Source organism: Coregonus lavaretus, assembly GCF_964263955.1.
Source record: "Coregonus lavaretus genome assembly, chromosome: 1".
Lineage (NCBI taxonomy): Eukaryota > Metazoa > Chordata > Actinopteri > Salmoniformes > Salmonidae > Coregonus > Coregonus lavaretus.
The window spans coordinates 60,542,266-60,565,392 of NC_139988.1; the positions used below are offsets into that span (position 1 = coordinate 60,542,266).

Sequence of the window (23,127 nt, forward strand, 5' to 3'; positions counted from 1 at the left end):
CGCTTTTTCTGTGAGAGCTTCCCATGTCTGGAATACACTGCCATCAGACACACATAACTGCACCACATATCACACTTTCACAAAATGCTTGAAGACATGGCTAAAGGTCAATCAGATTTGTGAACATGGTCCCTAGCTGTGTGTTGCCGCTTTCCATGTCTGTTGTCTGTAACTTGTGAGGTGTGGAAACACTTTGTTGCTTTTATGAATTTTGTCTTGCTGCTTTTTGTTCTATGTTGCTCGGTCTGTATGCTACGTCTTGTTTGTCCTATGTTGCTATGTCTGTATGCTATGTCTTGTTCTATGTTGTTATTGTCTATATTGTAATTGTTTTTAATAACCTGCCCAGGGACTGCAGTTGAAAATTAGCCGGCTGGCTAAAACCGGCACTTTTACTGAAACGTTGATTAATGTGCACTGTCCCTGTAAAAATAAACTCAAACTCAACTCAACTCAACTTCTCCACAACTTTGTCCCTGACCTGTTTGGAGAGCTCCTTCGTCTTCATGGTGCCACTTGCTTGGTGGTGCCCCTTGTTTAGTGGTGTTGCAGACTCTGGGGCCATTCAGAACAGGTGTATTTATACTGAAATCATGTGACATGTCATGTGACACTTAGATTGCACACAGGTGGACTTTATTTAACTAATTATGTGACTTCTGAAGGTAATTGGTTGCACCAGACCTTATTTAGGGGCTTCATAGCAAAGGGGGTGAATACATATGCACGCACCACTTTTCCGTTATTTATTTTGTAGAATTTTTTGAAACAAGTTATTGTTTTCATTTCACTTCACCAATTTGGACTATTTTGTGTATGTCCATTACATGAAATCCAAATAAAAATCCATTTAAATTACAGGTTGTAATGCAACAAAATAGGAAAAACGGCAAGGGGGATGAATACTTTTGCAAGGCACTGTACGTGTGTGTATAGCGCGTATGTTATCATGTGTGTGTATGCATGTGTCTGCGCCTATGTTTGTGTTGCTTCACAGTCCCTGCTGTTCTATCTGTTTTTTAAAATCTGATTCTACTGCTTACATCAGTTACCTGATGTGGAGTAGAGTTCCATGTAGTCATGGCTCTATGTAGTACTATGCACCTCCCATAGTCTGTTCTGGACTTGGGGACTGTGAAGAGACCTCTGCTGGCATGTCTTGTGGGGTATGCATGGGTGTCTGAGCTGTGCTAGTCGTTTAAACAGACAGTTCGGTGCTTTCAACATGTCAATACCTCTCACAAATACAAGTAGTGATGAAGTCAATCTCTCCTCCACTTTGAGCCAGGAGAGATTGACATGCATATTATTAATGTTTGCTCTCTGTGTACATCCAAGGGCCAGCCGTGCTGCCCTGTTCTGAGCCAATTGCAATTTTCCTGAGTCCATCTTTGTGGCACCTGACCACACGACTGAACAGTAAGCCAGGTGCGACAAAACTAGAGCCTGTAGGACCTGCCTTGTTGATAGTGCTGTTAAGAAGGTAGAGCAACGCTTTATTATGGACAGTATCAATATGTTTTGACCATGACAGTTTACAATCCAGGGTTACTCCAAGCAGTTTAGTCACCTCAACTTGCTCAATTTCCACATTATTTATTACAAGATTTAGTTGAGGTTTAGGGTTTAGTGAATGATTTGTCCCATATACAATGCTTTTAGTTTTAGAAAAATGTAGGACTAACTTATTCCTTGCCACCCATTCTGAAACTAACTGCAGCTCTTTGTTAAGTGTTGCAGTCATTTCAGTCGCTGTAGTAGCTGACGTGTATAGTGTTGAGTCATCCGCATACATAGACACACTGGCTTTACTCAAAGCCAGTAGCATGTCGTTAGTAAAGATTGAAAAAAGTAAGGGGCCTAGACAGCTGCCCTGGGGAATTCCTGATTCTACCTGGATTTTGTTGGAGAGTCTTCCATTAAAGAACACCCTCTGTGTTCTGTTAGACACAATATAGCAGGGGGTGTAAAGCCATAACACATACGTTTTTCCAGCAGCAGACTATGATCGATAATGTCAAAAGCTGCATTGAAGTCTAGCAAAACAGCCCCCACGATCTTTTAATCATCAATTTCTCTCAGCCAATCAGTCACTTGTGTAAGTACTGTGCTTGTTGAATGTCCTTCCCTATAAGCGTGCTGAAAGTCTGTTGTCAATTTCTTACTGTAAAATAGCATTGTATCTGGTCAAACACCATTTTTTCCCAAACCTTTCCTAAGGGTTGGTAACAGGCTGATTGGTCGGCTATTTGAGCCAGTAAAGGGGGCTTTACTATTCTTAGGTAGCATAATGACTTTTGCTTCCCTCCAGGCCTGAGGGCACACACTTTCTAGTAGGCTTAAATTGTCAGATCCTGGTATCTTGTCATTGTTGATAGAGAAAAATAATTTGTTCACCTCTTCCACACTCACTTTACGGAATTCGAAATTACAATTTTTGTCTTTCATAATTTGGTCAGATATACTTGGATGTGTAGTGTCAGCGTTTGTTGCTGGCATGTCATGCCTAAATTTGCTAATCTTGGCAATGAAAAAAATCATTAAAGTAGTTGGTGTGGTGATGTGATTTGAAGGAGTCAGGCGCAGGAGGGTAAATCACAGAATAACAGGTTTATTCTGTTGACACAGCGGTACGCAGCAATGCGTCAAAAACTCCAGTGTGGAAAATATACGGCGCACTGGATACAACAAGGCACACGGGTGAAATTTCCCGGCGATACAAAATACAAGAGCTCCACCGAGCTAAACTAACCTCCACAATAAACAATCACACACAAAGACAAGGGGGCAGAGGGAACATTTATACAGGTACTGATGAGGGGATATGAACCAGGTGTGTGTAATAAACAAGACAAAACAAATGGAATGATGAGATGAGGAGCGGCAGTGGGTAGAAGGCCGGTGACGACGAATGCCAAAGCCTGCCCGAACAAGGAGAGGAGGCAGCTTCGGAGGAAGTCGTGACAGTTGGCAATATCAGTCAGTTTTGTGATGAATGAGCCATCTGATTCAATGAACGATAGAGCTGAGTTTGCCTTTTTTCCCAAAATGTCATTGAAGGTGTTCCAAAGCTTTTTACTATTATTCTTTATGTCATTTATCTTTGTTTCATAGTGTAGTTTCTTCTTCTTTTTAGTCACATGATTTCTCAATTTGCAGTACGTTTGCCAATCAGTTGTGCAGCCAGACTTATTTGCCATTATTTTTTCCTCATCCCTCTCAACCATACTATTTTTAAATTCCTCATCAATCCACGGGGATATAACAGTTTTTAAAGTCATTTTCTTAATGGGTGCATGCTTATTAGTAACTGGGATAAGCAATTTCATAAATGTGTCAAGTTTGTTCTGTTTGCTCCTAATTACACACCACAGACCAACAAATATTATTTACATCAACAACATAGGAATCACTACACAACTTATTTTATGACCTCTTATACACTATATTAGGCCCAGCCTTTGGAACTTTGGTTTTCCGAGATATGGCTACTATATTTCCTTGTCTCCCTGAGCTTTTGGTTGAGCTCCTTTTGCACACATTTCAGTTGTTGTTGGTCCTTGTTTTTGAATGCTTGCCTCTTGCGGTTGATACAGTCCTTTACCTCCTTTGTGTAGTCCCCTGTAGCTCAGTTGGTAGAGCATGTCACTTGCAACGCCAGGGTTGTGGATTCATTTCCCACGGGGGGCCAGTATGAAAATGTATGCACTCACTAACTGTAAGTCGCTCTGGATAAGAGCGTCTGCTAAATGACTAAAATGTAAAAAAAATGTAAATGATGTACGGTTTGATGTTTGGGTATGCCTTTGTTGTCTTTTTGGGTATCACAGAGTCAACAAAGAAATGTATGTAGTCTGTGACAATCTGTGTTGACTTGTGCACGTCTAACTCATGAAAAATGTCCTGTACACAAAAGCTGTACACAAAAAACATCCCTTAAGTGATTCTATGCTGTCCTCAGTCAACACATTCACAGATTTCACAAGGGGTTTACTGCTTGAGATCTGTACGGTAGGTGGGAATGAGCTGGACAGTGTTGTGATCAGAGTTAGACAGGTGTGGTTTGGCTCTACTGTATATGCATTTTTAACATTTCCATAACATTTGTCAAGGATTCTGTTATTTCTATTGTCAGATGTAATATATTGTTCATATCCAGGTAGTGACATTTCCAGTTTGCAATGATTGAAGTCCCCCAAAATAAGAATAGGGGCTTTTGGGGTGCGTTGTATACAGTATGTTGGTGGACACAGTCAGCCACTTGGGCAGCAGCCCTCGCAGCCTTGGCACTAGGGGGTACGTACACAGAGCAGATAAGACGTATTATTTTGTCATACCCAATCAGCCTACTATTTAGAACGTAAGTACGGGTATTCAGACAGGCCCAGTACTCTTTGCAGGACTGATATCTCAAAAGTGATTGCTCAGCCATTGGAGCACAAAGATTGGTGGGCACTAAGTAGTCTGGTAAATTGCACTAGTCAAAGTACTTCATTTCTACATTTCTATTGATTTATACTAACCTTCCAGCACCTCGTCATCACTGAGTTTGGTGTATGGCAGTTTCCCGTGGCTGAACACCTCCCACATGAGCACCCCGAAGGCCCAGATGTCTGACTTGGTGGAGAAGTCATCCTCAAACACAGACTCGGCCGGGAGCCAGCGCAGGGGGATCCACACCTGCTGGTAGTGGTAGTACTCACTGCAGACAGACAGTCGGATGGAAGGACACAGACAGACAAATGTACAGAGGGTCAGACAGACAGATACAGACTAATGTCAAGAGAGTTTACTTATGTGCATGATGTTACTATTTTGTCTTGACTTTATGCTTAACCATGGCTGCATACATTATCCTAGTACAAATGTGCTATACTTTCTATTCACATGATGGACCGTAACTACACGTGGCAGGCCCCATCTCTTACTTGTTGTAAACGTCCTTGCTGAGGCTGAGAGCTGAGATTTTGACGCTGCGTTGGCCGCTGATCAGGCAGTTACGGGCAGCCAGGTCCTTATGGACAAAGCGGTGATTGGACATATGCTCCATCCCATAAGCCACCTGGACACAGATGGATACCTGGGTAGACAGAGAAAGAGAGACAGAGAGAGAGAAAGGGCATTGGCATATAATACAAAGCTGCTCAACTCAGATCCAGGATGGTATGAATCAGGCAGGTTTTACATAGTAGGGTTTTTAAAAGCTGTCTAAAGCCCCATTAGACAAAGCAATCCAATTACTGATTTCCTCTAAAGAGAAAAAATGACTAATTTGCATCAAAATGCGGACACCTGTGTGCCCTCCAGCTGGTACATAATGTTTCCAACAGAGCATAATGATTGTGTTGTGTGCTTGTTTTTCAAATGAAATGAGCAAATTGCATCCAACATGTAGTGAACGCTACTTACTTTGGTCTTGGTGCTGATAGGTTGAGACTTGATTTTCTCATCTTTGCTTTTGTAGATTCTCAAGAACTGTTTCAGATCTCCCTATTTCCAAGGAAACCGAAATATAAAAAAAAGAGAAAAATAGAGAATCAAAAATCAAAAACATGTTAACTTTGTAAATGTAGAAAACAGCAGCATAACAATAAAAATAACACACTTGGAGGCATGTCTCAAGGTTAGTTACGTAATCTATTAGAGTACTCAAATTTAAAATGCATAACTTAATAAACATTGCATAGATAATTGCTATAGTCTATATCAGTGGTATCAAACTCATTTTTCCCCAGGGGCCGCATTCGGTCTTCAACGAGGTCCGGAGGCCCGCACACAAAATTTATTATATTTCCTCCCCATCAAAATTAGCAAAAAACTGTCCTCTATCCATCGTTTTAAGATTTTTGGATGCTCCCTTACTGTCTAGCTTTCATTTCGGTGATTATTAGTGAGCTGGACACAGTCAAGAAACTGTATGAATGTAGGTCCATTATCATTTCTTCATAGTGCCGATTTGGTTTTAGTCATTATAAAGTACAGTGGGGAAAAAAAAGTATTTAGTCAGCCACCAATTGTGCAAGTTCTCCCACTTAAAAAGATGAGAGAGGCCTGTAATTTTCATCATAGGTACACGTCAACAGAAAATCACATTGTAGGATTTTTAATGAATTTATTAGCAAATTATGGTGGAAAATAAGTATTTGGTCAATAACAAAAGTTTCTCAATACTTTTTTATATACCCTTTGTTGGCAATGACACAGGTCAAACGTTTTCTGTAAGTCTTCACAAGGTTTTCACACACTGTTGCTGGTATTTTGGCCCATTCCTCCATGCAGATCTCCTCTAGAGCAGTGATGTTTTGGGGCTGTCGCTGGGCAACACGGACTTTCAACTCCCTCCAAAGATGTTCTATGGGGTTGAGATCTGGAGACTGGCTAGGCCACTCCAGGACCTTGAAATGCTTCTTACGAAGCCACTCCTTCGTTGCCCGGGCGGTGTGTTTGGGATCATTGTCATGCTGAAAGACCCAGCCACGTTTCATCTTCAATGCCCTTGCTGATGGAAGGAGGTTTTCACTCAAAATCTCACGATACATGGCCCCATTCATTCTTTCCTTTACACGGATCAGTCGTCCTGGTCCCTTTGCAGAAAAACAGCCCCAAAGCATGATGTTTCCACCCCCATGCTTCACAGTAGGTATGGTGTTCTTTGGATGCAACTCAGCATTCTTTGTCCTCCAAACACGACAAGTTGAGTTTTTACCAAAAAGTTCTATTTTGGTTTCATCTGACCATATGACATTCTCCCAATCCTCTTCTGGATCATCCAAATGCACTCTAAAAAACTTCAGACGGGCCTGGACATGTACTGGCTTAAGCAGGGGGACACGTCTGGCACTGCAGGATTTGAGTCCCTGGCTTCACTAGGTCCCCCCGTGTGGTTCTGGGATTTTTGCTCACCGTTCTTGTGATCATTTTGACCCCACGGGGTGAGATCTTGCGTGGAGCCCCAGATCGAGGGAGATTATCAGTGGTCTTGTATGTCTTCCATTTCCTAATAATTGCTCCCACAGTTGATTTCTTCAAACCAAGCTGCTTACCTATTGCAGATTCAGTCTTCCCAGCCTGGTGCAGTTCTACAATTTTGTTTCTGGTGTCCTTTGACAGCTCTTTGGTCTTGGCCATAGTGGAGTTTGGAGTGTGACTGCTTGAGGTTGTGGACAGGTGTCTTTTATACTGATAACAAGTTCAAACAGGTGCCATTAATACAGGTAACGAGTGGAGGACAGAGGAGCCTCTTAAAGAAGAAGTTACAGGTCTGTGAGAGCCAGAAATCTTGCTTGTTTGTAGGTGACCAAATACTTATTTTCCACCATAATTTGCAAATAAATTCATTAAAAATCCTACAATGTGATTTTCTGGACTTTTTTTCCTCAATTTGTCTGTCATAGTTGACGTGTACCTATGATGAAAATTACAGGCCTCTCTCATCTTTTTAAGTGGGAGAACTTGCACAATTGGTGGCTGACTAAATACTTTTTTTCCCCACTGTAATTGTTCAGGATCTATCATGTAGTATGTGTGTGTTGTGCAGGGTTGGGTAGGTTACTTTTTTAATGTAATCCATTACAGTTACTAGTTACATGTCTAAAATTGTAATCAGTAACGTAACATTTGAATTACCTAAACTCAGTAATGTAATCTGATTACTTTCAGTTACTTTTGGATTACTTCACATAAGAAGATTATTACCAATTTAACAACATTTATTGCAGGATGTTTGAGCCACTAAGCAGAGTCACATTAGAACGTGTCACAAAACGTTGTGACAAAAATGTATTTAAGCCCTGTATACCTGCCTCTAACATGCGTCCTTCATCCTGATCTTGTCCATTTACACCTATAAGATCTGATAACAGTCAGACCACAATGCGACTTTTAATCATGTACACCTGTCTAAAAATGTGGGCACAAACACAATGTGCAGGACAAAGGATACATGTTAAAACCAGGTATAAGTAAGGGCTTAAGTAACACAGCAACATGGATGGTGCTAAACACTTATCCAACGGGACATCAGTACAAAACAGTATGAAAATGTATGCACTCACTACTGTAAGTCTGGATAAGAGCGTCTGCTAAATGACAAATGAGAAATAGAAATACGAAGAAAACATTTTATTTTACAACATGCACAGTGTAATCACACATTTAGTCCACCAAGTAGTTTTTTAAGTTTAAGCAGAAAAATAAACCCACATATCAGACATGGCATTGCAGTAGGCCTATTCTGAAGCTAGCCTACTCAGATGATTGAAGGCAGAAATTGCTGTTGTATCGCAGCAAGAGGACATGCTCTAGATGAGCATCAGACATCTTGTTTCACTGAGGGGTAAACAGGTTTCCACCATAGCTGAAAAGGCGCTCAACTAGGGCACTGGAGGGCAGAGTAGTCGTACTTCAGAAACAAGTTCCGGACTATGGGGAACGATTTTAAGGAGTCCAAAGACTTGTCTTTGTCTTCGAGGTACTTCCTCACCTCATCCTCTGCAGTGCCACTGGCCCTTGTTGTTGCACCTCTGAACCCCAAAAAATGGTGTTCTGACTCATCAGACTCGTTCTGTGCTCCCTCATCAACCTCTTCGGAGTGTTTGTTCTCCATAGAAGCTGCTTCTTGAACTAATGTGCTCCGCATCTCCTCTCTCTTTCCAGGGTTGAGCCAACATAGTCAAAACTTTGGCACGGTAGCAGTTGCAATTTTTGCTTCATGGGTGCTTAGCATAGGTCCAAACCGGCAGTCTATGGCCTGTTGTCTGGACCTCTGGCCGTCTCGATGGGCGTGCCACATGGTTCAATTCTCGGGCCGACTCTATTCTCTGTGTATATCAATGATGTCACTCTTGCTGCTGGTGACGCTCGGATCCACCTCTATGCGGACGACACCATTTTGTATACATCTGGCCCTTCATTGGACACTGTGTTAACAAACCTCCAAACGAGCTTCAATGCCATACAACACTCCTTCCGTAGCCTCGAACTGCTCTTAAACACTAGTAAAACTAAATGCATGCTCTTCAACCGAACGCTGCTTGCACCCGCCCACCCGACTAGAATCACTACTCTCGGCGGGTCTGACCTAGAGTATGTGGACAACTACAAATACCTAGGTGTCTGGTTAGACTGTAAACTCTCCTTCCAGACTCACATTAAGCATCTCCAATCAAAAGTTAGATCTAGAATCTGCTTCCTATTTCGCAACAAAGCCTCCTTCACTCATGCTGCCAAACATGCCCTCGTAAAACTGACTATCCTACCGATCCTTGACTTCGGCGATGTCATTTACAAAATAGCCTCCAACACCCTACTCAGCAAATTGGATGTAGTCTATCACAGTGCCATCCGTTTTGTCACCAAAGCCCCATTTACTACCCACCATTGTGACCTGTACGCTCTTGTTGGCTGGCCCTCACTACATATTCGTCGCCAAACCCACTGGCTCCAGGTCATCTATAAATCACTGCTAGGCAAATCCCTGTCTTATCTTAGCTCACTGGTCACCATAGCAACACCCACCCGTAGTCTGCGCTCCAGCAGGTATATCTCACTGGTCATCCCCAAAGCCAACACCTCCTTTGGCCGCCATTCCTTCCAGTTCTCTGCTGCCAATGACTGGAACGAACTGCAAAAATCTCTGAAGCTGGAGACTCTTATCTCCCTCACTAACTTTAAGCGTCAGTTGTCAGAGCAGCTTACCGATCACTGCACCTGTACACAGCCTTTCTGAAATTAGCCCACCCAACTACCTCATCCCCATATTGCTATTTATTTTGCTAATTTGCACCCCAGTATCTCTATTTGCACATCATCTTTTGCACATCTATCATTCCAGTATTATACGAAATTGTAACTATTTTGCACTATGGCCTATTTATTGCCTTACCTCCATAACTTACTACATTCGCACACATTGTATATATATTTTCTGTTGTATTTTTGACTTTATGTTTTGTTTACCCCATATGTAACTCTGTGTTGTTGTTTTTATCGCACTGCTTTGCTTTATCTTGGCCAGGTCGCAGTTGTAAATGAGAACTTGTTCTCAACTGGCTTACCTGGTTAAATAAAGGTGAAATAAAATAAATTGAAAATTACCGCAGTGATGATGTGTGCAGAGAATGTCACAAGAGGTCTTTTCTCTGAGAGCTTAGACTTCAAGCTTGGGATTGTTGGGATAAGAAAGCCAAGAAAACACTTCTTCTCTCCCTGAAGAAGATCAATAGAGAATGCTTGTGGCTGTAGGACTGTACTGTACTCCTTGAGAAAAGCAATCTCACAAGGATGTAGTTTGCTGCTCACACCCAGGTCTTCACAGATTTGCCCCAGCTGGTCATCATGAGTTTGGAGATGGCTCCATCTTGTCACACATGGCACAGTTACTTTCATGCTTGCAATGTCCTCTATTGCCTCTGAAGCGAATGTGGACCTGTGTGCTTTGTTCCAAATGCTGGAACATTTTGACATTGCACTTCTGTACAATTTTCGTGATGGACCTTGGGATGCAGCTTTGTCCACCTCATTGGTGGCGATGAGGTTGAGGGTGTGTGCCACACAACGTTGATGTGGAGGGAGAAAAAAGTTCAGTTCTTGCTCAACCTCCTCAATAAATTGCACCCACATCATCAAACCTCACTCCATTATCCGTCTCATCTTGCTCCTCTTCATTTCCACTGAACTCCCGGAATGCCTTTACAAAGTTGCTTCCATTGTCTGTCATGGTGGCCCTCACTTTGTGCTGAATTTTAAAGTCTGCATGTATTTCACTTAACTTGGCAGCAATCACATCGTAGGTATGACGTCCTCTCAGTCTCGCACAAGCCAAAGCAGCTGACTTCTTCTCCAATGTGTCCTCCTCGATCCAGTGGCATGTCATGCCGAAGAAGCTTCTGTTATGAGCAGACCAGATGTCTGATGTGGTGCAGACTGATTTTACGCTCTGGAGTTTGGTGGAGCGAGCTTCTTTCATGGAATCAAATTCCCTTTCAATTCGTTGCATCAAAGTCTTTCTACACATGACCTTTCTCCCACCACTGATTCCTTCTACTAGCTTGCAGAATGAAGGCACTTCTACTAGTGAAAAGGGTTGCACATCCTCTATGATGAGGTCAAATACCAGATGATTAACCCGGCTTTGTGAGGTGTGTGGTCCTCCTGGTTGTTGTTTTGCTTGTTTCAGTGGTGTACAAGATGTCCCTTTTTGGCCATCTGTAGATGACTGTGCATCTCTGCACTCTTCCATGTCATCTGGCTGCCTTTTCCTGCTCAGGGTCTTCCATTGATTGTTATGCATCCTCTGAAAAAACTAAATGTAATTACTTAACTATGACACTACAGTATACTATAAGTAAAATAACAGTGGAGTGAGCACCTTGTTATTGTTTCAATTAAGGATTGTAGCTTTACCCAACTTTTGGCCACCCTTTTGAAACATATGTTTCACTTTCTATAGCCTGCCCCTGTCTGATAAACACAGGGCTGGGGTTGGAACAACCACTCACACATGGACAAAGCTGTGGATGCAAGGAAGTCTATGGTGGTTTATATTGTTTGTCTAGAAATACTCAAATATAAAAAACAACAACAATGGACTAATACAGTATTATACTTTGAGTTATGATTGAATAATACAGGCATTTATTTGGGTTGAAAAAACAATTGAACAGCAGGAAAACTGCAGTGTGGCCTTATTGATTTGGGTAGCATGTTACTCTGAAACTATAGCTAGCTAGCTAGCTAGCTAGCTAACTAAGTTAGCAACAACCCTGACAGTGAGCATCTTATGTTGGGTTACGGAGTGCAACTAGCTTTCAAAAATGTTTTTTTCGAAACTTTTGATTTAGCTAGCTAGCTAGGCTATGTAGCCCAGTGAACCTCACCCAACTATCTACAACTGATTTATCTGAGCTAAAATAGATTTAATTAGCGAAATTGTTAACAAATTAGCACAATAGCATACTTGCTATGATATCTTGCTAACTACAGTAGCTAGCAACAGACAGAACAACCTTAAGTGAGCAGCATACCACATAGTGTAGGAGAGTTGGCAAGCAAATTAGCAAACTAAACAGGCTAGCTACCTAGAAATCTGACTAACTAGCTACTAGTACTCTCTGAAATCTCCGACCTATGCTGGAACATTGGTAACATTGTGAAGACAACCTGTCTGTCTCTAGAGACTAGCTAGCTTAGCAAGCTAACGCACCACACCTGCCAATCGTCATCCGTGTGTGTTTACCAGGTCTAAGTGTTTCTTTAGGTTCGAAGTTGAGTCTCTGGATGTCGACAGCTGCTTTACCGTGGGTAAACATAGTTTGCATTGAACTGTTACATTCCTGCCCTTTTCTTCTTCTTTGAACACAAATTGTTATTTGAAACGCCATCCAAAACATGCACTGCGTTGGCGCGCCATACCCTTTTCTTTTGTGACCGTGTATGTAATTAAGAAAACAGGCAATTGTTTCATGGACATTTTTTTTTTCTGCAAACATCCCTTCTAAATTTGAAAGTAATCCTAGAAGTAATTATCTACTTTTTCAAAAGTATCGGTAATCTGAATACAATATTTTTGCTGGTAATATAACGGTTTACAGTTAAAGTTTTTGTGTTATCGATTACATCTAACTGATTACATGTAATCCGTTACTCCCCAACCCTGTGTCAAATCAAATCAAATCAAATGTTATTTGTCACATACACGTGTTTAGCAGATGTTATTGCGGGTGTAGTGAAATGCTTGTGCTTCTAGCTCCGACAGTGCAGTAATATCTAACAAATAATATCTGTGTGTGTGTGTGCTCATTCTCGTGTGTACGTGTGTGTGCTCACTCATGTGTGTATCTGTGTGTGTGTGTGTCTTTGTGTGCACGTGTGTGTGTGTGTGTTTACCAGGTCATAGTACTCCAGGATCATATAGTAGGGCTCAGCCTCCCTACACAGTCCCAGCAGTCGCACCACGTTGTCGTGGCTCAGCTTGGAGAACATGTCGGCCTCGCGGCGGAAGTCTAACTGCAGCTTCTCGTCTCTGCTCTGCAGGCTCTTCACCAGCACCACCGTCTCCTCCTCGCCCTCCTCGATGGCCTTCGCCTTGGCCAGCAGCACCTCGCCAAACTCCCCCTTCCCTACACACACACACACACACACACACACACACACACACACACACACACACACACACACACACACACACACACACACACAAGACAGGTAGGTAGGCACGCACGCGCGCGCACCCACATACAAACACACACAGGGTCAAAGGTCAGAGATTAGAGGGTCACTCTTATAGGCCAACATTCTCTTCCAGGGTTAGGGTTAACTGCTGACACTACTACTATTTAAAACTAAAGAAAAACTTGGTAAATAGAGGTGAAATTAAGTAAGTGAATGAAAATGTGTCCAAGTGTTTACTCCAGCTATTGCTGTACAGTGTATGGCTGTACTTCACGCTCTTAATTACGACTTACTCCTCATACAGGTGTAACCACCTTACCCAGTGTAGTGATGGTGTGTAGGTCTGCCCTGGGGAAGTGAAGCTTATCATTGGCACTGCTATGGCGTTTCTCTGCTGCTGCCGTGGTGCCCACGCTGGTCAGAGCCACCTCTTCCTGGATCTCAGCTGTGGTGTGGCCGTTCTGCTGCACAGCTCCTCCTGGTGGACAGCAACCACATTACACAATTTGTATGTTTGAGATTGACTACATTGCTGTCAAACTGCACAAAATCACTGATCTACAAATCACCTTGCATCCCAAATAACTACTCATTATGTGATCAAGATAAGCGATTCTGCACCTCGCCTTGGTCAAACTGATCCCCTGAAACACTGTGTCATGTAATGTCAACATTAAAGATGAAGAAAAGGAGGAGAAGATTGGGAAATCTGTTTCTCAGGGTAAGAGCAGATTCTATCCAATTAAGTTTGTTGGACATGATTTGGAAAGGCACACACCTGTCTATGTACAGTGCATTCGGAGAGTATTCAGACCCCTTGACTTTTTTTAGATTTTGTTACGTTACAGCCTTATTGTAAAATAGATTAAATTGTTTTTTTCCCTCATCAATCTACTCACAATACCCCATAATGATAAAGCCAAAACTGATTTTTGTTCAATTGTTGCAGAAACAACATCTGAACGATCACATTTACAAAATGTCTTTCTACTCTGCGAGTGTCTGGACCAGGGTTCTTCAATTCCGGTCCTGGAGGGACGAAACACCTCTGTTTTTCATCCTCTCCTTCTAATCAGGGGCTAATTCAGACCTTGGACACCAGGTGAGTGCAATTAACTACCAAGTAGAAATAAAGAACAGAGGTGTTTCGACCCTCCAGGACCGGAATTGAAGAACCCTGGTCTAAACCATGATCACCTTGATTTCATTCATCTCAGTCTCATTGCAAAGGGTGTTTATTATAATACTTATGTAAACAATATATTTTTGTAGTTTTTAATACATTTGCAAAAATGTCTAAGAACTTCTTTTCACTTTTTCATTATGGGGTATTGTGTGTAGATTGATGAGGAATTGTTTTATTTAATTCATTTCGGAAGAGGGCTGTAACGTAACAAATTGTGTAAAGGATCAAGGGGTCTGAGTACTTTCATAATGCACTGTACATATCCAAAAGTGGACCTAGAAGTTTGTCCTTAAATATCTATTGGGAGCCCATCTGGACCTTCCGCTTAACCTCCCTTCATATCGAAAATAGCATCAGATTTTTCAACACCATCCAATTCCTTTTCCAGATCCAATTTAGTGTCTTCTGAAGTAGAGGGAAAATCAAGACCTGACTAGTTCAGTTCTCAGGAGATTCAGAGTTGTAAAGTGTGTTGTAGTAGGAAGCAAATGTTTGGTTTATTTCTACAGGATCCATTGATAATTGTCCTTGTAAATTATGAATTGCATTAAAGGCTGAATTTTACTTCTTACTGTGCCAGGCCAGCAATTTACCAGGTTTTTCACCTTGATCATAGGACTGTTTCAGCCTAGTTAAGCTGTTTGCAGCCTTTGAGGTGGGAAGTTCTTCATACTGAGCTTTAAGACCAAATCATTCCTTGTTTACTTCTACTGAGTTATCCAATTCTCTGATTGTGCTGTCCATCTCTCATTTTCTGATTTTTATTTTATTTTAAACTGGTAAACTCCTGAGTGGCGCAGTGGTCTAAGGCACTGCATCGCAGTGCTAACTGTGCCACTAGAGATCCTGGTTCGAATCCAGGCTCTGTCGCAGCCGGCCGCGACCGGGAGACTCATGGGCGGCGCACAATTGGCCCAGCGTCGTCCAGGGTAGGGGAGGGAATGGCGGCAGGGATGTAGCGTTGATAGAGCATGGCGTTTGCAATGCCAGGGTTGTGGGTTCGATTCCCACGGGGGGCCAGTATAAAAAAATATGTATTCACTAACTGTAAGTCGCTCTGGATAAGAGCGTCTGCTAAATGACTAAAATGTAAATGTAAATTTGAAATCCACAAGAACTTAGCATAGTAAAAAGTACAGACAGTAATGTGGGCAGATATTTCCCAATACAAATTAAACATACTCAAGCCTTTATGATTGGAAATATGATAATGATAATATTTTGAAATCAGAGAAAAGTTCCTTGAGTGTACAACACCTACTTTAAGCGCTGAGCACTTTAATGCCAAAACTGAGATTAGTGTTGGGTTGTACAGATGAGAGGGAACAAGTGGAGCCATTATATGTGGATTAACTTCACAAACAAATTATTTAAATTTGTAAAGAGAGCACCCCAGTTAATCTTATTTAATCTTAAAGACTCTCACCAAATTACATAAGACCACGTAACACTCAAAACCCAGGTATGTGACTATGGTGACTATTGCACATTCCTTGCAATGCTCTTGGCAGCCACATGGTGGTGGCATGTCAACTGGATATGAGTGAGTACAAAATGTTCAACATAGGGGCAGAGTATGATGTAGGTATGAGCATTCAGACTAATAAATACATGTTTATTCTATGACTTACACGGACACAACTACTTGCCAGACACGTAGCCTACACAAGATGATAGCAAACATTGCATTTACTCAGAAACCCTCTGCCAATTGACTCTCCCTATCCATACTATTAAACTTGAATGCACGCACACATACACGCCCACCCGCCTACACCGATCCCACACCCACCCACCCACCCCGTCAACCCCCTCACTTAATTGGCACCTTAATTGGGGAGGAGTGGCTCATGGTAATGGCTGGAGCAGAATTGGTGGAATGGTATCAAATACATCAAACATATGGTTTCCATGTGTTTGGTGCCATACTATTTGCTCCGTTCCAGACATTATTATGAGCCGTCCTCCCCTCAGCAACCTCCACTGCCCCACACACACACACCCATCCCCCCAACTCACCGTTAAGACACTCCATCTCAGGCTCCTCTCCCTGCTGGCCCTTCTGCAGTCTCTTGGCGTTACGTCTCTTCTTGCAGTAGAACATGAGGCCCAGCACCACTATGATGTAGGCCACGGCTGCCCCCACAGACAGACCTATAGTCTGGATCATTTTATAGGGTGCCTTCTCCTCATGATCCACCAATGTCTGCACCGGTTTCTCTGCAAAAGACAGAGGAAAGAGGACATATGGTTATTTATTCAGGTAGGTTGATGAGAGCAATTCTCTTTGTTAAACATAGTGACGTGTTAAAGTTGAAGTGATAGTTCATCAGATGTTACATGTAGGTTTATTGAGAATACATTCCCTTTAACAATAACGGCCTGGTTTACTGTAACAGAGCAGTTTGTTCGTTAAGTTTGTCAGATTTTTCAGAATCTCAAAATTGGTCATATGGCAAGATGAGTCCATGATTTATGCCATCTGTTGAGTAGATCCAACTATATGCCTTAATCCCAAATGAATTACAAAGATAGGCAACGTCTGATTTCTTCATTATCATTTTAAATAGTGCTCTTTTCCAGTCATTTAGGATTGAGACGTCGTATACACAACAGATGGCATGGGACATGGTTGGACAGATCTCAGCTTGGAATGTGTTTTAATCAGGTACCGACTGCTTGAGAAAATAGTGTTTTGTGTCCATCCAAGTAATATTGAATAGACAGCATATTGTTTATTAAAGTTCAGAACTGTTTCTTTTCTTTAATGTCTGTTCAGCAAACTGGCCCAGAAAAAAAAGATCCAAAGATTTCACACACATCATCCATTCATAACCAGAGCCTTAAAAACTGGAAGAAAATGAATTGTCTCCTACAATGAACTACTTCTGCAAACTAAATTGTCTCCTTAAGAAGAGACCCTTATCAACCTATTTGGATAAGAAGAGACCCTTATCAACCTATTTGGATAAGAAGAGACCCTTATCAACCTATTTTAAGCTACAAGCCAAGCACAAGAAGGAGTCACAGTGTGTGAGAGAGGGTTGATTAAATCTAGGGTCTGTCCAGTCCATGTCACCTCACTGACTGTCACAATCGTTGACGAACGAGAAGGACCAAGGCGCAGCATGATAAGCATACATGTTTATTTAACGAATAAACACCACGACAAAACAACAAACGAAACGTGAAGTCCAAGGTAGCATACACACAACATACCTTACACGGAACAAGATCCCACAACTAACTAATGCCAAAAGGCTGCCTAAGTATGGTCCCCAATCAGAGACAACGATCTACAGCTGCCTCTGATTGGGAACCACCCCGGCCAACATAGATCTACACATTCTAGATCTAACACATAGAAAACCACATAGCAAACCCAACACAGAAAATACACACCCTGACTCAACAAATACAAGTCCTCAGAGTCAGGGCGTGACACTGACGCCCCTGGCGTCACAGGTTATTAGAATGCTCAGATGGCTGAGTGGTTAATTACAGTCCTCATCCAGTCTTCGTGATTACTGCTCGCACATACACACACACACACACACACACACACACACACACACACACACACACACACACACACACACAGTAACATGGTGTTGGTGGCATCCCGTTTCAGCCGTGTGTGTCTATGTGTGTGTGTGTGTGTGTGTGGACGTGTTTAACTATACTTGTGGAGACCAGAAGTCCCCACAAGAATAGTAAATGAACAACAATTTGACCAACTGGGGACATTTTGTTGGTCCCCACAAGGTCAAATGCTATTTCTAGGGGGTTTAGGGTTAGCATTAGTGTTAGGGTTAGAATTAGGTTTAGGGTTAGGTTTAGGAGCTAGGGTTAGTTTTAGGGTTAGGAGCTAGGGTTAGGTTTAAGGTTGGGGTTAAGGTTAGGTTTTCGGGTTAAGGTTAAGGTTAGGGTTAAGGTTAGGGTTAGGGTAAGAGGACGGGTTAGGGTTAGGGATTAGGGAAAATAGGATTTTGAATGGGACTGAATTGTGTGTCCCCACAAGGTTAGTTGTACAAGACTGTGTGTGTGTGTGTGTGTGTTTGTGTGCGTGAGAGATAGACTCACCCACTACATAGAGCTGTGCCACGCAGTCACTGATGCTGCAGCTGTTTCCGGCAATGCAGGTGTACTTGCCTGTGTCGTCCGTGGTGACATCAGTTATCACCAGAGAGTCATTGGGCATTATCTGGAACCTGAGAAAGAAAGAAAGAAAGAAAGAAAGAAAGAAAGAAAGAAAGAAAGAAAGAAAGAAAGAAAGAAAGAAAGAAAGAAAGAAAGAAAGAAAGAAAGAAAGAAAGAAAGAAAGAAAGAAAGAAAGGAGTGGGGGGATAGAAAGAGAGAGAAAAAAATTGTGATAGAGAGGGAGAGAGAAAGAAAGAGCGTGAAATAAAGTTACACAGTATGGAGGCTTTATCCCTTGTTCCCTTGATTGCCTCCTTCCGATACAAAAAATATATCTGGGGTAATTGGCTTGGACTTATTCACATGCTCCACATCAAGTCACTACTTCACTGTTCGGTAGTGATTGATTCCTGAAAGCTATCATGGAACATTATTCTCCGGTTCACTGCAGTACCTGTATCGCAAATAGTATCCAAGAGTAAATTACATTCTAGTAATTTAGCAGACACTCTTAGTCGCCTCAGTGTGCAGTGTCTGTCCTTTCACGTTGTGCAATATACTTTTCAGCTCTGCATCTTTATTTGTTGATGTTTCAGTCAACAAGTTAAAGACTATCTTGTTTTTGTGATTACACCTTTCATAGATTTTCCAAAACATACACAAATACACTTTATGGTGCAATGCAATCCAGTCCTTTTTATTCCCAGCACCACAAAGGGAGAAAATGTTGTTGTGTGTGTTATTATTGTCTCTCTAAGACTGTGTGTAAAGCCTTACCTTCTCCTGCTGGTGTCCAGCACCTTGTCCTTAACCATCCACTGGATGTGGGGCTCAGGGTCTGCTGTGGCCTGGCAGTGTAGGATGGCTGTGTGGCCCTGGTAGACTGTGGTGTACTCTGGCTCCAGCTTGAAGGTGATATACACTACACACACACACACACACACACACACCACCGTTAATACAGTATACCATACATCTCCAAACACAGTTCAGGAAACTGACTTATTCTACAGACTTACTGTGGTGACATTGTGGTTGGCTTTTCTGTGTGTCAACCACAAGTGTCTACAACACCTAATGGAGTTCTCACGCCCTGGCTCTGGGACTCTTATATGTTGAGCCAGGGTGTGTAGTTCTATGTGTTTGTGTTCTATGTTAATTATCTAGCTCATGTGTTTCTGTGTTGGCTGGGGTGGTTCTCAATCAGAGGCAACGAGTATCAGCTGTTGCTTGTTGTCTCTGATTGGGTACCATACTTAGGCAGCCTGTTTTCCACAGTGTATTGTGGGATCTTGTTCCGTGTATGGTTTGTGTCTGTAACCGAGGACTTCTCGTTTCGTTTTGTTGTTTTTGTTTCGTGTGGTAAATATAATAAAGTGTGTTCGCATATCACGCTGCGCATTGGTCTACTCCCTACGACGATCGTGACAGAAGATCCCACCAACACAGGACCAAGCAGCGTGCCCAGGAGCAGACAGCCTGGACGTGGGAGCAGATATTGGACGGGCAGGGGTCCTGGACTTTGGAGGAAATCCAGGCCGGGATGGATCGCCGTCCGTGGGAGGAGACGGTGGAGGCGCGCCGGAGAGAGGAGCAGCGGCGCCAACCGGGTCGTCGTCGGACAGGCGAGAGGCACCCCCAAGAAATGTTTAGGGGGGCGCACATGGCCTGGACGACGGGGCTGCTGGAGGCAGATAAGGGGCGAGTTAGTGGACGAGGAGAGAAGGCCACCGGGTTACGGGAGCCATTGGCGAGTAGAGGGAAGGAAAATGTAGAGGCACGGCGAGAGGTACTGAGGTGTGTTGCCAGTCTGGTCCGGCCCGTTCCTGATCCCCGTGTAAGGCCAGTGGTGTGTGTTCCCAGTGCGGTCTGGCCTGTTCCTGTCCCTCGCACCAAGCCTACGGTGCGCGTCGCCAGCCTGGTCCGGCCTGTTCCTGCCCCTCGCACCAAGCCTACGGTGCGAGTCGCCAGCCCGGCCCGGCCTGTTCCTGCCCCTCGCACCAAGCCTACGGTGCGCGTCGCCAGCCCGGCCCGGCCTGTTCCTGCTCCCCGCACCAAGCCAATGGTGCGCGTCGCCAGCCCGGCCCGGCCTGTTCCTGCTCCCCGCACCAAGCCAATGGTGCGCGTCGCCAGCCCGGCCCGGCCCATTCCTGCTCCCCGCACCAAGCCTGTGGTGCGCATCGTCAGCCCGGTCCGGCCCGTTCCTGCTCCCCGCACCAAGCCAGGGGTGCGCGTCGTCAGCCTGGTCCGGCCCGTTCCTGCTCCCCGCACCAAGCCTGTGGTGCGCATCGTCAGCCCGGTCCGGAACCCGTTTCTGCTCCCCGCACCAAGCCAGGGGTGCGCGTCGTCAGCCTGGTCCGGCCCGTTCCTGCTCCCCGCACCAAGCCTGTGGTGCGCTTCGTCAGCCCGGCACAGTCCGTGCCTGGGTCACCGGTGCCTGGTCAGGTACCGGTCAGCTGCTCCACATCGGAGCCTAAGCAATCCGCTCCACCGATGTCCAGTCCAGCTCCAGCCAGCGGGGCCAGACCGGACCAGGGGCGCTACGGGGGGATTGTTGGAGGGTGGTGGTCAAGCCCAGAGCCGGAACCGCCTCCGAGGAGGAATGCCCACCCGGCCCTCCCCTGTTCGGTGTTTGTTTGGGGGGGGGGGGGTACTCTCACGCCCTGGCTCTGGGACTCTTATATGTTGAGCCAGGGTGTGTAGTTCTATGTGTTTGTGTTCTATGTTAATTATCTAGCTCATGTGTTTCTGTGTTGGCCGGGATGGTTCTCAATCAGAGGCAACGAGTATCTGCTGTTGCTTGTTGTCTCTGATTGGGAACCATACTTAGGCAGCCTGTTTTCCACAGTGTATTGTGGGATCTTGTTCCGTGTATGGTTTGTGTCTGTAACCGAGGACTTCTCGTTTCGTTTTGTTGTTTTTGTTTCGTGTGGTAAATATAATAAAGTATGTTCGCATATCACGCTGCGCATTGGTCTACTCCCTACGACGATCGTGACAGGAGTTTATTACACTGCAGCGAAATTTTCTTCTAATTCATGAATTAATGAAATAGACTACACAACCACATAGACCAGTGGTCATTGGAAAGCTGATTATAAAACAGTGCATACAGTACTCCCAATGGATTGCCATTATGATGAGGATGCTAAGGAGAATACAAACTAGGGCTGTCCCAACTAAAACAAATCTTGCTTGACCGAGACTTGGCTGTTCTTTCAACCAATCGATTGGTAGACATTTTTAAATGTATATTTTTCCATATACATTGCCTTCAGAAAGTATTCATAGATTCAATACTTTAGTCCGCAAAAACACTACAGTGAATACTGTAGTATTTACTGTAGTGTTTGTGCGGACATTACTGTAGATGCTGTAGTATTTACTGTAGTGCTTTTGCGGACATGATTGTAGTATTTACTACAGTGTTTTTTGCAGATAATACTGTAGTATTTAATATAGCATTCTAACAGTATCCTACAACATTCTTTAGTAAGTACTACACATGATCGAGGGATATGGGGGGGGTGGTTAGCAGGCGTGGCCAATGGTGCGGCCTCTGACCAAAAAGACCCTTCACTTGGCCGTAGAGAAAGCTGTTTTAAAGCTAATTTCCTGCAATTCTACACATTTTGACATGGCTTATGCCGTGTTCTTATGTTATCTGAGGGACTCAAACATAACAAAATCATTTTTGACATGACATTTTTGGAATTTAAGATTCTCCCTGACTGTCTAGTTTCTATTTTGGTGATTGTTAGTCCTCAAAGATGATCTTATAAAAAAATATACTGTATATAGCTCCATTATATTTTCTACATACTTTACAGTGCCCTGCAAAAGTATTCATCCCACTTGGCGTTTTTCCTATTTTGTTCCATTACAACCTGTAATTTAAATGGATTTTTATTTGGATTTCATGTAATGGACATACACAAAATAGTCCAAATTGGTGAAGTGAAATGAAAAAAATAACTTGTTTAAAGAAATTCAAAAAAACAAAAAAAAACAGAAAAGTGGTGTGTGCATATGTATTCACCCCCTTTGCTATGAAGCCCCTAAATAAGATCTGGTGCAATCAATTACCTTCAGAAGTCACATAATTAGTTAAATAAAGTCCACCTGTGTGCAATCTAAGTGTCAAATGATCTGTCACTTGATCTCAGTATATATAAACCTGTTCTGAAATGCCCCAGAGTCTGCAACACCACTAAGCAAAGGGCACCACTAAGCAAGCGGCACCATGAAGACCAAGGAGCTCTCCAAACAGGTCAGGGACAAAGTTGTGGAGAAGTACATATCAGGGTTGGGTAATAAAAAAATATCAGAAACTTTTAACATCCCACGGAGCACCATTAAATCCATTATAAAAGAAATGGAAAGAATATGGCACCACAACAAACCTGCCAAGAGACGGCCGCCCACCAAAACTCACGGACCAGGCAAGGAAGGCATTAATCAAAGAGACCAAAGATAACCCTGAAGGAGCTGCAAAGCTCCACAGCGGAGATTGGAGTATCTGTCCATATGACCACTTTAAGCCATACACTCCACAGAGCTGGGCTTTACGGAAGAGTGGCCAGAAAAAAAGCCATTGCTTAAAGAAAGAAATAAGCAAACACGTTTGGTGT

The 23,127-nt window shown here is 43.3% G+C and overlaps 1 protein-coding gene across 1 annotated transcript in view; it reads right to left on the reverse strand.

The window, feature by feature from the left end:
• ptk7b (protein tyrosine kinase 7b) overlaps positions 1–23,127 on the reverse strand; it is a 246,799-nt gene that overhangs the window by 6,655 nt on the left and 217,017 nt on the right. Inside the window, exons 12-19 of the mRNA XM_084171249.1 lie at positions 19,274–19,418; positions 18,440–18,567; positions 16,376–16,576; positions 13,490–13,648; positions 12,886–13,118; positions 5,410–5,490; positions 4,929–5,080; positions 4,524–4,702 (exon numbers count right to left, since the gene is read on the reverse strand). Of these exons, the coding sequence (XP_084027375.1) occupies positions 4,524–4,702; positions 4,929–5,080; positions 5,410–5,490; positions 12,886–13,118; positions 13,490–13,648; positions 16,376–16,576; positions 18,440–18,567; positions 19,274–19,418 (1,278 nt within the window). The remainder of the gene's footprint in view (positions 1–4,523; positions 4,703–4,928; positions 5,081–5,409; positions 5,491–12,885; positions 13,119–13,489; positions 13,649–16,375; positions 16,577–18,439; positions 18,568–19,273; positions 19,419–23,127) is intronic.